The 15,231-nt window shown below is 48.8% G+C and overlaps 1 protein-coding gene across 1 annotated transcript; it reads left to right on the forward strand.

The window, feature by feature from the left end:
• Positions 1–1,879: 1,879 nt before the first annotated feature.
• On the forward strand, positions 1,880–15,015 carry TRIM11 (tripartite motif containing 11). The gene is made up of 6 exons (XM_006876094.1): positions 1,880–2,287; positions 5,673–5,768; positions 10,083–10,313; positions 13,478–13,500; positions 13,591–13,691; positions 14,471–15,015. The coding sequence occupies exons 1-6, from the start codon at positions 1,880–1,882 to the stop codon at positions 15,013–15,015; spliced, it is 1,404 nt and encodes a 467-aa protein (XP_006876156.1).
• The last annotated feature ends 216 nt before the right edge of the window (positions 15,016–15,231 follow it).

Genomic DNA, 15,231 nt, shown 5'->3' on the forward strand with positions numbered 1-15,231 from the left:
GTGGTTCAAGCTCACCAGCTGCTCCTTGGAAACCCTATACAGGGTCGCTATGGGTCCGAAGTGACTCAATGGCACTTAACAACAGCAACATATATGTGTGTGTGTGTGTGTGTATATATATCTTGTAAATCTAGGAGGCACAGTCTAATTTTTATTTAACATGCTCTTACTTAAGAATTTCTATGTAATTTAACTTGGTTTTTGGCTTATTTTAATTACAATTTGGCTTATTTAAATTACAATTTGGTGTCTACTCCGATCTTTGTCAAACAAATTCTGTCATTCTGTTTAAGTCTAAGGTCTGGGTCCTTCTTTGGGAGTAAAATGAATAATGGAACCTTTTTCAAGTTGAACCCTAAATGCTCCAGAGTTTTCCACCCCCATCATTTTCTGCCTCTTGAAGGTGTACGTGTTCAGGGAAAGAGAAAGGGAAACAGAGAGGGGCATTCCTCGCAGGAGAGTAGTTAAGATTCATTTGGGGGATTTCCCTTCTCTTCTTCAGAACCTTCTTCCTTCTCTACAGCAGTATCAAATCCATATATACAGCTATTGGATTTGAATTCATCCAGTGGCATTGCAGAAGAAAGACCTCATGGTCTGCTTCCCTAAATATTACAGCCAAACCCTATGGAGCACACGGGGTCTCCAGGAGTCAAAACTAGCTCCACTGCAATAAGTACAGTGTCATATGTGGGTTGAGTTCCGGATAACTGCAATATAGTAAACACGGCAATAAAGCAAATCATACGCAGGTTTTGGTTTCCCAGCGCATATAAAAGTTATGTTTATACTCTTCTGTAGTCTGTTAATGTGCAATAGCATTATGAAAAAGTTTGAAATATTGTGAGAATTACCAAAATGTGGCACAAAATGTGCACATGCTGTTGGAAAAACAGCATAGATAGACTTTCTCTACAGTTGCCACAAACCTTTCATTTATTTTTTAAAAAACACAATCATCTGTCAAGAGCAATGAAAAAAGGTATGTCTGTATGATGTTGCAATCAAGTTGATTTGGACTTATGGGGAGCCCATGTGTTAAGATAAGATCGGCGCTCGACTCTTCTTGGCTGTGACCTCTGAAAAACAGATCACCAGGCCTGTCTGTCACCTCTGGGTGCGTTCCACCATTTGTGCCATCTAGGGACTCCATTGGGTTTAACAGTCTGGACATGTGAGAGTTATTTCCCCTGGTGGTGGTGTGGGTTGCTTAGCGGATGAAAGATGAGGCTGTTTGTGCCCTTAAAGATTATATAGGGTCGCTATGAGTAGGAATCGAGTTGATAGCAATGGGTTTGTTTTGTTTTGGGGTGTTACCTGGAAGTGGGGGAGTCAGTATTCCTGAACAATTTGCGTTGTTATTTGGCTAAGAATTTGGGACCTATGGATCGCGGTGGGGAGGGGGGAGAAGGGGACCCTGTGGGCTCGCGGGACAGGAGAGGACCCGCCAGAGAGGAAGCCAGACGTGGGGCTCAGCCCTCACCAAGGCGCTCAATCAATTGAGGTCCTGTTAGGCACCCGCAGTCCAGCACCCGAACATGTACCCCCGCCCCCCGCCCTGCCCTACCCCGAAGATCCTAGCAGTAAGCAGGTCACAGGTAAACTTGGACTAGTTCCTTCAGGCACACACAGATCACGTGACAGGCCCCGACCAGTCAGAGGCAAAAGCGGTTGGTTCTAAAAAAAAAAAAAAAAAAAAAAAACACCACGCAGTCGCTTCCTGCTTCCGCCACACACGCCTCTTCCTGTTCGCGTCAGTAGAGCAGCGCGCCCCGCAAACCCCACGCCCTCTGTGAAGTTGGGGGCAGTGGAGGCCGCTCATTGCAGGTTCCGATCCGGCGCCCGGCCTGCCACGTTGTTCCTGCGCAACTCCTACACCATGGCCACCCCGGACCTGTCGGCCAATCTCCAGGAGGAGGCCACCTGCGCCATCTGCCTTGATTACTTCACGGACCCGGTTATGACCGACTGCGGCCACAACTTCTGTCGCGAATGCATCAGCCGCTGCTGGGGCCAGCCGGAGGGGCCGTATGCTTGTCCTGAGTGCCGGGAACTGTCTCCGCAGAGGAACCTACGGCCCAACCGCCCGCTCGCCAAGATGGCCGAGATGGCGAGACGCCTGCACCCACCGTCTCCAGTCCCGCAGGGCGTGTGCGCCGCGCACCGAGAGCCGCTGGCCGCTTTCTGCGGTGATGAGCTGCGTCTGCTTTGCGCCGCCTGTGAGCGCACCCGGGAGCACTGGGCACACTGTGTGCGCCCACTGCAGGAGGCCGCCGACGACCTCAAGGTGGGGACTGATGGGGGCGCAAAGGCTCCGCTCCAGCCTGTAGAGTGTGCGTCTTGGAGCGGGCCACGCGGGTCTGGAGAGTTTCTGGCAGACACTGGGAAGGGGCCAGGAGTATTAGACCAGAGGAGAACTTTGTATAGGGAGATGAGAAGTGGCAGGCCTTAGACCGTGTGGGCGCTCCTCAGGAGGACCGGAACAGGACAGGGACAAGTGCTGACAGGCAACTCTATAAATCCTCCCTGACTATTGAGGTTTGGGGTGACGTCACGGAGAGGGAGCAGTGAGGAAGCTGCTGCTGTGCCCCAGGGCCCAAAGATAGTAAAAAGAGGGAGACAGGTTCTAGAAAGACCTAGGTCCTTGCTGCTTCAAGGCTTGGGGTACCAAGGAGTGCCTCTGCTTTCAGAGTGATGGGTCAGAACCGCATTTGACCAACGCTCCCCTTGGCCAAGGCTGGTAGTCGTCCATATCTGCACCTACCTGCTGTAGTGTTTCTTTTTGGAATCCTAGATATTGCATACACTAGTAGTGTTTTTCAAAAGTTTGTAGCTGCCATTTGCATATTAGCATCCTGGTCAAATATGTATGTATGCTAAAGATTGCACCAAATACATAGATTAGCCTAATTACTTAAATCAATATTCAGCCCAAATATATCACTATCAGAACAATTTATGGAATACAATAATAAATTTGATCCTCTTGTTTTTCGGCTGTGAAGGTCCTTTAAGATCTTGATAAGTGGCTATGTCAAGACATGGCTTCTAACTTGTACTGAAGCATACCAGCACAAAAGAATGTCACACATTCTAAGTATCAACCCAGCAAATGTCCCCAGCTGCCCAGGTCAGAGTGCTGATAAAGTCCTCAACACCTCTCAGAGACTCTGCTTGCAGACCTCATGAAACAGTTCTTGACACTTTTGGTGCTATTGCTTATGTGGTTTTTTTCCCCCTTAAGGTTAGGGCTATCCCACCTGAATTCTTCTGTCTGCTCACTACCTATGGGCTTAACTGGCAGTTTGGAAAATCCTGCGAAGGAAGGTCCCAGTGATGCAGTCTGTAAAGCATTGGCTACTAGGTGCATGGCTGGCAATTCAAACCTACCAGTCACTCTGCAGAAGAAAGATGAGACTGTCAGCTCCCATGAAAATTTAGAGTTGGAAACCCTACATACTGTCGCTATGAAGTGGAATCAACAGGGTAGCAGTGGGTTTGGTTTGATTTAGGGGACCCAGAAAGAGCCACTCTATTGATGGAATCTGACATCTCAGCAGAGTGACTGTTGAGGAATCCCTGACAACATCTGACTTCCGAGGAGGGGCCCCTTCTCCCTGCCTTACCCTCTCCTGGCATCACAGACACAGACTGGTGCCCACCCTGGAGAAGCAGAAAAATCCCACTCTGACCAGTGTTTGTTAGATGAGAGGAAACAGCTGTGTGACCCAGAGGTTTCCCTCAAGGGTAGTATGGGCAGGCAGCACAGAGGAATAATATCTGAACTGAATTGAGCTGGTCCATTCTGGTAAGAGAGCATTTATATTCTGACAGTTTTTATGTTCTGTTCCTTGTTTTAGAGTTGTTGGTCATGACCCCTTCAATTGATTAATGACACACAAAGAGGTGGTGACTATAATTTGAGAAGCATTACTGAGAAGTGGAGGCATATAAGGAGAACTTGGGAGACATGAGTGTGCATGGAAGGGTAGGGATAAGCCGAGCAGTCCTGTGTTTTCTAGAGGAAGTTGGCAGAAGGAAGGGGAAGCCGTCCCAAGGGAGAGCATCCAGCCATGTGAGAGCGTCCAGCCATGTGAGAGCGTCCAGCCATGTGAGAGCTAGGAAGAGCTTGAGCTGAGTCAGTGGCAGCACAGGCAAAAAGAAGTGGAATTAGAAAAATTCTTCATGTTCTTGAAGTGCCTAACAGCAGGCCTGTGTCACCAAGTAGGGTATGATGTATGCATGTCCCAAGTGCCAGGAACTGCTGGTGCTCTCTGGTCAGGGGGCCTGGGTTCACATCCTGGCCCTGCCACCAGTCATGTGTGCCCAGGGCAGAGTTTTGGAGCCTCCCTATACCTCATCCCCCTTTGGAACATGGGTGTAGATAACAATCAGACCTCTTGGTGGCAGCTGACAAGAGTCTTTACAGTGCTGGACTCGGGAATGAGCACTAACCCACTACAGTCCAATCCGCTCTTGTTATAGTGACCTTTTGAGACCTAGGTCCTTTGGTGATTTTCGTAACTGATAAGTCTATCTTATTATGTTGAAACTAAATGCTCAGACCCTTGTAGAAAATAGTGGAATTATCCGTTCAGGCACACATAGTTCAGTCTGCTTGTTAAAGAATATAGAACTCTTTCACCATTACCTTGTGCAAATTTTTTGTGGATGCCTACGTCTATGGAAAAATAGAAACAAAGTCAGAAGCAAGGAAACAATGCAAATGTGTACATCCTATAGCTTATTGTGATTAAGCTGAACCATGACATGTATAGGATATGTAGAGGTGCTCAGGAATTTGGAAGAAAGAAGGCCACCTGTAATGAGAGCAGTGCCCATGAGAAGTTGATGTTCAGCTGGGACCTGTGAACTGACAGGACAGAGGAGGCTCTTTGAGCCAACATAGAAGGCAGAGTTGAGCTCAGTGCCTTAACCATCCAGCTGGGGAGGGGGTCACAAGTGCAGAGGAGTATGTGCCTACCTTGTCATGCTAGAGAACCCTTGGTCTTTTGGTACAGCCCTGATCTGAGCAGGTAGAGGTAACAGCAGAGGAATCCAGCAGAAGTGGTGTCGGCATTAGAATTGAGAACAGCAAAGTTAACCCATGTGAGAATGTTTGAAAGGAAAAGCCCTTGGTGACTAAGGGAAGGGTTGGGTTCTCAGTCCCTGATGAGATGTCATGGGGCCCATGATAAGGAGATCAGAGGAGAGCACGGTAATGCTGGGACTAGGCACAGTTGGGCATGCACTCTGGAAGGTCTTATCTCCCTCATTTTGAATAATTTTGATTTTTCCCCATAACCATCTGGCCATTGCCTTTCACTAATGGAGTTCTGTCCCCCCACCCTCCACGTGTGTGTTTTGTTTGTTTTATTTAGCCCATTGTTGCAGCCCCTGTGTCAATCCATTTTGTTGATGGTACAACAGACCTGAATTTTCTCTTGGACAACACATGTAGGAACTTGAGCCACTCATTACCAAAGTAGGGGAGTCAGTTTCAAATGCATGAACTTCATCCTGCTTGAATGTTGTCTAGGTAGAGCAGCTACAGAGACAGAACCCAGCCCAGAGGGTGGTGGGTCCTGGTGACTTTGTGCACATTGCTGAGAATGGGATGGGGGGAGGGTCTCAGTACCAGTCGCCAATCACTGTGCATTCACTCCCTGCAGGGGAAGCTGGAGAAGTCCCTGGAGCACCTACGGAAGCAAATGGAAGATGCATTGCTGTTCCAGGCCCAGGCGGAGGAGACCTGTGCCTTATGGCAGGCAGGTGGCTGGGCCTGCCCTGTGCTCCCCAAATCCCAGGATGGTGGGGCAGCTAGCAGGTGCTGTGGGACAGCTCTTGCAATGGAGACTCCAGCGTGGCACACAGGCATCCCTGTTCATTGGACCCTTACTATTCAGATTTCCACCTTTGAGAACCACCTCTCTGCTCTTGGGATTCTGTTCATTACCTTCAACTCAGGAACCGTTGTGGTCAGAAGTTGCTGTTTGTTAGGTTCCCCTGAATTGATTCTAACTTATGGTAACCCTCTGTATAACAGAGTGAACCACTGCTTAGTCCTGCCCCATCCTCATATTCATTGCTATGCCTGAGCCCTTTGGTGTAGCCACTGTGTCAATCTATTTCATTGACTTCTTTTCCCCTGACCTTCTGCTTGACCAAGCACGATGTCCTTCCCCAGGAATTACTCCCTTCTGTTAACGTGTCCAAAGTACATGAAACAAGGCTCACCATCCTTGATTCTAAAGAACATTCCGCTGTACTTCTTTTAAGACAGATTTGTTTATTTTGGCAGTCCTTGGAACATTTCAGTATTCTTTGACAACAGCATAATTCAGACATCAGTTTTTCTTGGGTCTTTCTTATTCAGCTTTCACATGGCCTGGGCCAAGCACCATAGTCCTCAAAGTGGCATCTTTGCTTTTTAACACGATGAAAAGAAGTCTTTTGCAGCAAATATACCCAATGCAATACATCATTTGCTTTCTTTACTGCCTTCTGTGAGCCTTGATTGTGCTTCCAAGTAAAATGAAATCCTTGACAGCATCAATCTTTTTTATTTTTACATTCAACAAAAAACACTTTGCTTCATCTCAATAGTTTCAATCCCCTCCATGGGACAACAGTCATCTCACTTCCTGCCTGTGGTTCCTATCTCCATTCCACCTGCATGCTTATCCCTTCTCACCTTTGCCCATCAATACGTGTTGCTTCTTTGATTTTAGATGATTGACCGTTTCATCATTCATAGTGAATGTACCTTATTAGTGCTGTTGTCCCCACTATAGAACTGTATACTGCTTGGCTGGAAGTTGGGCCACGAGGGTGAGTTCCTTTCCAGATCTGAAGTGTGGTCAAGAGCCATAGTCTCAGGTTCCTCCAGTCTCTTTCTGACCAGTAAACCTGGTCTTTTTTTAAAAATAATTTTGAGTTCTACATAGTCTGCCATTTCATCCGGGACCTAATGTGATCCCTTTCAGAGCAGTTGGTAGTGGTAGTGGGCACCATCTTGTTCTTCTGGTCTCAGAGTCGTGGAGATTGATGTTCACATGTTCCATTAGTCATTGAAATAATTGATTCCAAGCATCTTCATTTCTCATCTCTCTTCTTTCTTCTGCACGTGGAGGGACCAATAGCTGCACCTTAGATGACCACTCATGAGCTCATACTATCCCAGATGCTACTCACCAAAGTAGAATGTAGAACATTGTCTTTGTGGACTATATTATGCCAATTGGACGTGATGTCCCCTCTGAGACTGTGGTCCCGAGCTCCCAGACCCTGCAACTCATTGCCTTAAGATGTTTGATATCACAGGTTGTTAATGAGTCTTCCTTCAATTTTTTTAAATGCTATATTGTGAAATAAGGTTTACAGAGCAGATCAGTTTTACATTAAATAGATCATATACTTTGCTTCATTACAATGATTGCAAATCCCTCCATGTACCATCAGTTAACAATGTTGAACTCCGTTCCCTTTAACTCTTGCATTCCTCCCTGTGTCTCTCACTACCTTCATCTTTCTTTTGCCAGCCTCCTCCTTGTTGTATATTGTCTGCCCTAGCACCCATGTTGAACTCCTGGTATGACTGGTTATGAAGATTTCTGGTAGACTAATGTTGGTCCAGGTGTGTCTGCAGGATAGTGCGCTGGACCGTAAGGGCAGTTTGAACCGCTAGTTCAGTGGTTCATACCCACCAGCTGCTCCTCCGAAACTATACAGGATCGCTATGTGCAGGAACCAACTTAATGGCACTTAACAACAACAGTAATGCTGGTATGGTGACTCGAGTTTCTATAGGTCTGGAGCTGAGCCTGCCTGTATCTAGGTACCAAAGTGGAGTAGCCAGCCCCTACTTCATACTGTCTCTGAACTTCTGGAGAGGAGGGTCTGTGCAGGGGGTGGATGGATGAGGGTAGGGACCTAGCCACAACTTAGATTAGCAGGGGAGTATAGGGAAAAAGAAGGAATCACACCTTTCCCGACGTCTGTGTGAATCTGCTCTGCCAGGCCACCTTCTGTCACCAGAGCTGCTCACAGAAGTTAAAGATGGTCGCACCGCATCTGGCTGGCCGTTCACCCGTCACTCTCCCTCTCTTTCCGTTCTGCTCAGCTTCTACTCCCAGCAAGCACTCAATCCACTTGTCTAACCTTTCCTCTGAAGTTCAAGGTTGCAGGATTTTCACCTGTGTCTCTTTCATTTGGTCTCTTACCGACTTGACGCCACTTAACAACAACAACAGTTTTTGTTGTGGGTCTGTGTGGTGCGTGCGTGTAGTGTGTCTGCCTAGTCTACCATCTTGCCAGAAGTCTTTCTCCAGTTTTGATGCCGCATTCTTCTTAATATAGTCCAGCCTCTTGGATTATGTGCTCAGCATACAGATTGAATAAGTATGGTGAAAGAATACAACCCTGATGCATATCTCATGATTTTAAACCATATAGTATTTTCTCCTCGAATGAATGCATCTTGGTCTGTGTTCAGGTTCTGCATGAGCACAGTGAAATGTTCTGGAATTTCCAGTCTTCACGATGTTGTCCATAATTTGTTATGATCAACACAGTTGAATGCTTTTGCATAGTCAATAAAACACAGGTAAACATCTTACTGGTATTCTCTGCTTTTAACCAGGATCCTTCTGACATCAGCATGATATCCCTGTTTCCAAGTCCTCTTCTGAATTCACTTTGAATATCTGGATTTGCTGCAACTGTTTTTTGATTAACTTTATCAAAAATTTTATTATATGTGATATTAATGCTATTATTCTATAATTATCTCATCGTTCTTTGGAATGGACACAAATATAGATCTGTTCTGGTCCATTAGCCAGGTAGCTTTCTTCCCAATTTCTTGGCATAGATAAGTGAGCGCTTCCAGCGTTATATCCTTTGTTGAAGCGTCTCATTAGATACTCCATCAGTTCCTGTACCCTTGGTTTTTACCACTGCCTTCATTGCAGCTTGTATTTTTTCTTTAATACTGGTCTTGATCATATGCTACCTCCTGAAATGAGTTAAAGAAGGCTTGGTGGGTTAAGTGTTAGATTGTTAACCAGAAGGCCAACAGCTCAAATCCACTAGCCATTATGTAGAGTAAAGATGAGACTTAAATTTCCATAAAGATTACAGTTTCAGAAACCCTATGGAGAAGTTCTCCTCTGTCCTATGGGATCACTATGAATTAGAATTGACTCCATGGCATTGAGTTCAGAAATGGTTGAACAGTGACCAGTTATGTGTGCTACAGTGACTCTCTATTCCTTCCATCTTCTTGATCTTCCTGCATTAATATTTTACCCATTGGGTCCTTCAATATGCAACTCAAGGCCTGAATGTTTTCTTCAGTTCTCTCAGCTTGAGAAATAACAAGTGTCTTCTTCCCTTTTGGTGTTCTAACTCCAAGTCTGCACATTTCATTAACATACTTGACTTTGTCTTCTTAGTGGCCCTTTGAAATCTGTTCATCTCTTTTACTTCATCATTTCTTCTGTATACTTTAGCTACTCTCCAGTCAAATAGGAATTATACTGTCCAGACTCACTGCTGAGCTTTCATTGAATTCAGGAGCTGAAGAGAGCCAGATAAGGATTTTGATACAGTGCTGGTATCCTTTGCTCTTAGACTATTTCTACTTGCTGTTCAGAACTCAGGGATCAAGGAGAATGGGATAATGTAGCACCTTATTAGCAGATTGCCCACCCTCTCCATACAGGAACTACGTAGATTTAGATGTTACCTGTCTGACTTGCATATCTGATGAGGGAGGGGTGTGTGTGTGTTCCAGTCTGACTAGGGAGTTGTGTGTTTCTTGTCCCAATCGTTTGTGTGTGTGTGTGTGTGAGTTGCCTGTGTGATGAGGGAAGTGTGTGTGTATGTATGTGAATGTATGTTAGCTGTCTGACCAGGGAGGTGTATGTGGGGAGGTGGGGGGTTGTCTGTTTAATGAAGGAGATGCTGTATGTCACCTACTAGGCAGAGCCTGGCAGTGCTGACTAGTTATTTGGGGGTCAGGGAAGAGACCAGAGTATAGGGTGCCTTGAGTCTCAAGTGTCCTCTTCTCCCGTGTGCAGAAAATGGTTGAGAGTCAAAGGCAGAATGTCCTGACAGAGTTCGAGCGGCTTCGTCGCTTCCTGGTGGAGGAAGAACAGCAGCTGCTGCAGAAGCTGGAGGAGGAGGAGCTTGAGGTGCTGCCCCGGCTGCGGGAAAATGCGGCCAGGTTGGTGCAGCAGAGTGCCGCACTCGGGGGGCTCATTGCTGAACTGGAGGGGCGCTGCCAGCTCCCTGCACTGGGGCTGCTGCAGGTGAGCCACCTGGTGGGGCCACTGAGGTCAGGGTAGGGTGTGGGTCAGGAGGCAACTGGCTGTCTGTTCATCCCTCTGTGAATGAGCCTGCAAAGGCCCTGCTGTGTGGCACTGTTAGAGTACAGCAGTGATGGGCAATGCCACACATTCATCAGGTGAGGACCAAGCAAGTAGGGGCTGGGATGATGAGAAGGTGGGGAGGCAGGTGGGATAAGAGGAGAGGAGCGCCTTTCATTCCCCTCTGAGTGCAGAGAAAAAAGAGGCAGGAAGGCAGGCCTCTGAAACATCTGTGGGCTTCACCTCCGAAATCACCTCTGTGCTCACCCACTCTGGCCTGCACCTCAGTCTTCCACTAGACTTCCGGTTCCAAGGAAATCTGCACATGCCTCTCTGGGACCCTGCAGGTCAGTCCCTACAGATGGTTTTCATCCTTCACCCCTGCCATCCTTACACTGAAGTGTCTGTATGCCCTCAGCCCCTTCTAGTAGGTGGTCCTCTACCACATGGGGCTCACTCCTCCCTTGCACTTGGGCTTTACTCAGCAGTGCCCCACAAGCCAAAACCCCAGGATCGCCTTTCTCCCTATGACCTCTAGGCAGGTTAGGGGAACAGTGAAGAGTGTGCTTGCTCTGCCACCAAGCTTGTCATCTCAGGGCCTTGGTTTTCCATTTGTGGGATAGATGACTATGTGGACTTCACAGAATGTTGAGGAGTGAGTGAGTGAAAACTCCCCGCCCAGGGCCCAGTGCATATTAGGGGCTTTATGTGGTTGTCATTACCCCAGCCCTCATCTTTCTGGACTTTTCACCGAACAGATGGAGTGAAGGCTGCTATATATTCTGTGCTGGTGCTCTGTGGGTGTGAGTATTGGAGTGAGATTTAGCCCTGCCTTGAGTCGTTCAGGTGCGAACGCTGAGAAAGGTTGCATGGATGTTGGAGGATGATTGGAGGGTGACAAGCTGCCCAGGACTCTTCAGCAATGCCCCAGGGGAAGTCACCTCTGCAGAGCTTCCAAAGCTGAGCCAGTGTTTCAGGAATCAAGAGAGGACTTCCAGCTGCTGTCCCTGGGATCTTCAACTTGATCCCGAAGCCTCTGCTGAGCCACCAGCTGAGTTTTAGCTTGGACAGCAGAACTGACCATCAGTAATAATCTGCAGGCTGGATGAGGAAAGCCCAGCCTTCAGAGAAAAGGGCTGTTCTTGGATCTTGGAGACACTGAGATTTGAAATACCAGGCTGAGGAGGAGCCAATGGGAGGCTTGGGTAGGGTACGGGGAGAAGGCAGTGAAGAAAGATACCAGATAGAACAGGAACTTATAGAAGATGGAAAAGACTGACTGAGATGAAATTGAGGTCTGTCTTGAAGGTTTTATTTGGCATCTTAGACAGGTAGATCTCAGCAAGGGGTGATCTTGGCCAACCTTTTCCTATTTTTCCCATACAGCTGGCCTGAGTCTCTTGCTCCTGAGTCTCTTGGCTCTCTGATGTTCAGCACCCCCTCCACAGTGATCCCCTGTCTGTGTCTGCCCCTGGCAGAATGTTGACAAGGACTCGCCTAGCCACCCTGAGGCAGCCACCCAGGTGCCCAGGCTGAGGGCTCCAGGGAAGTGAAGGGATTGCTGGCATTGCCTACTTCTGTGGGAATGTAGCTTCATCAGAGAAGGGGCAGATGGATGAAGGGAGGAGGCAGGAGGTTGTGCAGGTCCATGAAGTAGAGAGGGAGATGGAGTGAAGGCTCAGTGTTCTGAGAAAGGGAACACTTGGTGGGCTTCCTTCCTGGGAGCCATGCCAGGGGCCCAGCCTCGTATCTAGGGCACCTTTGGGTCCTTGAGTTTATAATGAAATGAGGTCCCACAGGCAGGAGGCCAGCAGTGCAGGGGTGGGTCAGGAGCGTGCTAGTGTGGCACAGATGAGGCTTCATGTCTGACTTGGACCCAGAGCTGCCCTCTCCTTGCTGTGGCCCTCTCCAAGCCTCACTTCCCTAACTGAATCTATCCTGGCATGTGCCCCAGGCTGCATGAGGGTAAGGGAGAGCAGGATGGCAGTCCCAGGCAGTGCCGTCCATGAGAACTGCTCTTCTGGTGCGTTCACCTCAGCCACCCATGTCCACTGAAGGCACTGAGTGCCCAGGTCTAGACCCTGACCCAGGTGGCATACAATTTGTAGACAGGCTAGTCAGTGAGACAGGGTTTCAGTTGACTGAAACCATACAGTTGGGTACCCATAGCAGCAGCAGAGTTTGGGGCTAGCTGTCATCTCCAGTCCTTGGGATTGTTGAGTGGTTTTACAGAAGACATATATGTTAAGTGGCTGACTTGGCAGTGGTAACATGGTCTTCAAGGTGGGCTCTCTGTCCGCTTGTGGTGAGGGTCGGGTTTGCTGGTCCTCAGTGCAGGACAGCATTGTCGACATGACTCAGCCTTGTGAACAACTGAACACACTCTGCCCATTCCAGCTGTCTCTGGGACAGACCCCATCTAAAACCACTGCAGGATGGGCTGTTTGTACCACAGGCCCTGTGCCCAGTCCTGCAGCACAGCTCCCTCTGCCAGCATCATCTTTTATTCGCCTGGTGAGCTCCAACTCAGGCTTTGAAGGCCAGTGGCAGCCTCTCTTCTCTGAGGCCTCATGTGCCCCCTTCTTCCTCAGACAGAAGTAATTTCTGTATGTTAAAGCCTTCTTTCACTGTGTCCGCTGCCTGGAGGGGATCCTTGTCAGGACTGTATCTTATTCATCTTGGTGTCTGATATGGCATGGGCTATGTCTGTGGCATTCAGTAGACACATTCACAAATGAGTGTTAAGTCCCTGTGTATGCGCATCCTGAATGCTTTGAATCCGCTGAGCCATGTGGGATACTGCTGTCTGGGTTGGGCTTGTGGAGACTGGCTGAACTCTAGCTCTGTGGTACCCCCAGGAATGTGCACCCCCTCAGTAGCCATGAACTATCTCTCTAATTCCCCTGTGTCTGAGCAGAGACCTAGGAAGTCTTGGCCTTCCATTTGTTCTTGGGATAGTCTTTGTGCAGTTTTCTGGTGTATCTGTGTTTCTGTTGCCCAGGAAGCTAGGAGAGAGGGATCAGGGACTGGGTTGCAGGGAGGGACCCTTGGGACTGGGTGCTGGTGGTAGCTGTGGCACTGACTGCCACGTGTGTCTTTCCCCACAGGATATCAGGGATGCCCTGCGCAGGTATGAGTCCCTCTGCCCCTCCCTGGGGAGGCGGGCTGGGTGCGGGTGGGGGTTCTGCCTTGGAGGGTGATGCCTTTGCTTCACCCTCAGGATCCAGGATGTGAAACTGCAGCCTCCAGAGGTGGTGCCCATGGAGCTGAAGACTGTGTGCAGGGTCCCTGGGCTGGTGGAGACCCTGCGGAGATTCCGAGGTAGGTGCAGTGGGTTCCTGACCCTTGACTACACTTCTCCCCAAAGGCTGCTGTTAGGGTGAAGAGGAAGGAAGGCTTCAGGAGTGTGGGGCCTGGTAGCCAGGCTAGCACTGCTTCTTGTTACTCACAGAGCTGTAGACTCTCAGAGAATACAGACCAGCCAGTAGCACTCCATGGCTGCCCCACACTGGGCTCAGGTGAACAGGGTGTGTCTACAAGAAAAGGTGTCCTTAGTCTTCTCTCCTTGGCAGGTAGAGGTAAAAACTAAGAGAAAGCAAAACTAGGGTGTCTAGGAGGAGGAAAGGGGGCAGGCCCAGAGTTGTCACCTGATATGTTTAGGTGAGGGGTTGAAATGTCACACAGAACCTGGACCTTCCACATCCCATCAAGCATCCATCCAGTGTCAGTGTCCTCTTTTACAAGGCACCTCTGGACAGTCCTTGTTCACTATCAAGAGAGGGCAGCTTGGCTTGACGAACTAAAAGTGACACTAAAAACCAGTCAAGAAAGACTTGTGGTTATTCTGAGTTGCAACTAAATGTGGTTGATGACTTTTTTTTTTTTTTTTTCCAGCAGAGCAAGGAGGGGAAGGGCTCACTGGAAGGGGAGGGCAGATGGGGAAAGGAGGTTGTGAAGGTGGATAAACCTGGGAAGAAATGGATGTAGGTTGTCTTGCTCAGACTCTTTGGGAGAGGTGAAGGATGGCTTTGTAATGGCATACACTTCATACCCATGTGCCATGTGTGGAGATCCTGGGGTCACCGGGTCTTTCTCTGTAGGGGATGTGACTCTCGACCCAGACACCGCGAACCCTGAACTGGTGCTGTCCGAGGACCGGAAGAGTGTGCGTCGGGGCAACTTGAGGCAGGTGCTGCCTGACAACCCCGAGAGGTTCGACCCCGGCCCCTGTGTGCTGGGCCACTCGCGGTTCACTGCAGGACGCCACTACTGGGAGGTGGAGGTTGGGGAGCGGGCCAACTGGGCCCTGGGTGTGTGTAGGGAGAATGTGAACAGGAAGGAGACAGGTGAACTGTCAGCTGGCAATGGCTTCTGGATCTTGGTTTTTCTGGGGAGCTATTACAACTCACCTGAGCGGGCTTTCGTTCCCCTCCGGGACCCTCCCCGGCGTGTGGGGATTTTCCTGGATTATGAAGCTGGACACCTCTCTTTCTACAGTGCAACCGATGGGTCACTCTTGTTTATCTTCCCTGAGACATCCTTTTCTGGGACGCTCCGGCCCCTCTTCTCACCTCTGTCAAGCAGTGTGACCCCTCTGGCCATCTGCCCAGCAAAAGGAGGGCCTGGGGACACACCAGTTCTCTAGTGGTGTACCTGACACCTGGTCATCTGCAGAGCCCCATGTGTGTGCGGTACTTTGTGGGAGCTTCATTTTGCCTCTCACAGCTCCGCATTCTGTATTCCTGGCTCCTTGGAAAACTTGCAAGGATGGAGCACGTTCTCTGAGTTGATGGGCAGAATCTCAGATCACTTCTCTGATTGTACATAGTGAGACATGGACTCTGAAGTTTCTGAAAAGTGT

The sequence above is a fragment of the Chrysochloris asiatica genome, unplaced genomic scaffold (assembly GCF_000296735.1).
Source record: "Chrysochloris asiatica unplaced genomic scaffold, ChrAsi1.0 scaffold00352, whole genome shotgun sequence".
Taxonomy (NCBI): Eukaryota; Metazoa; Chordata; class Mammalia; order Afrosoricida; family Chrysochloridae; genus Chrysochloris; species Chrysochloris asiatica.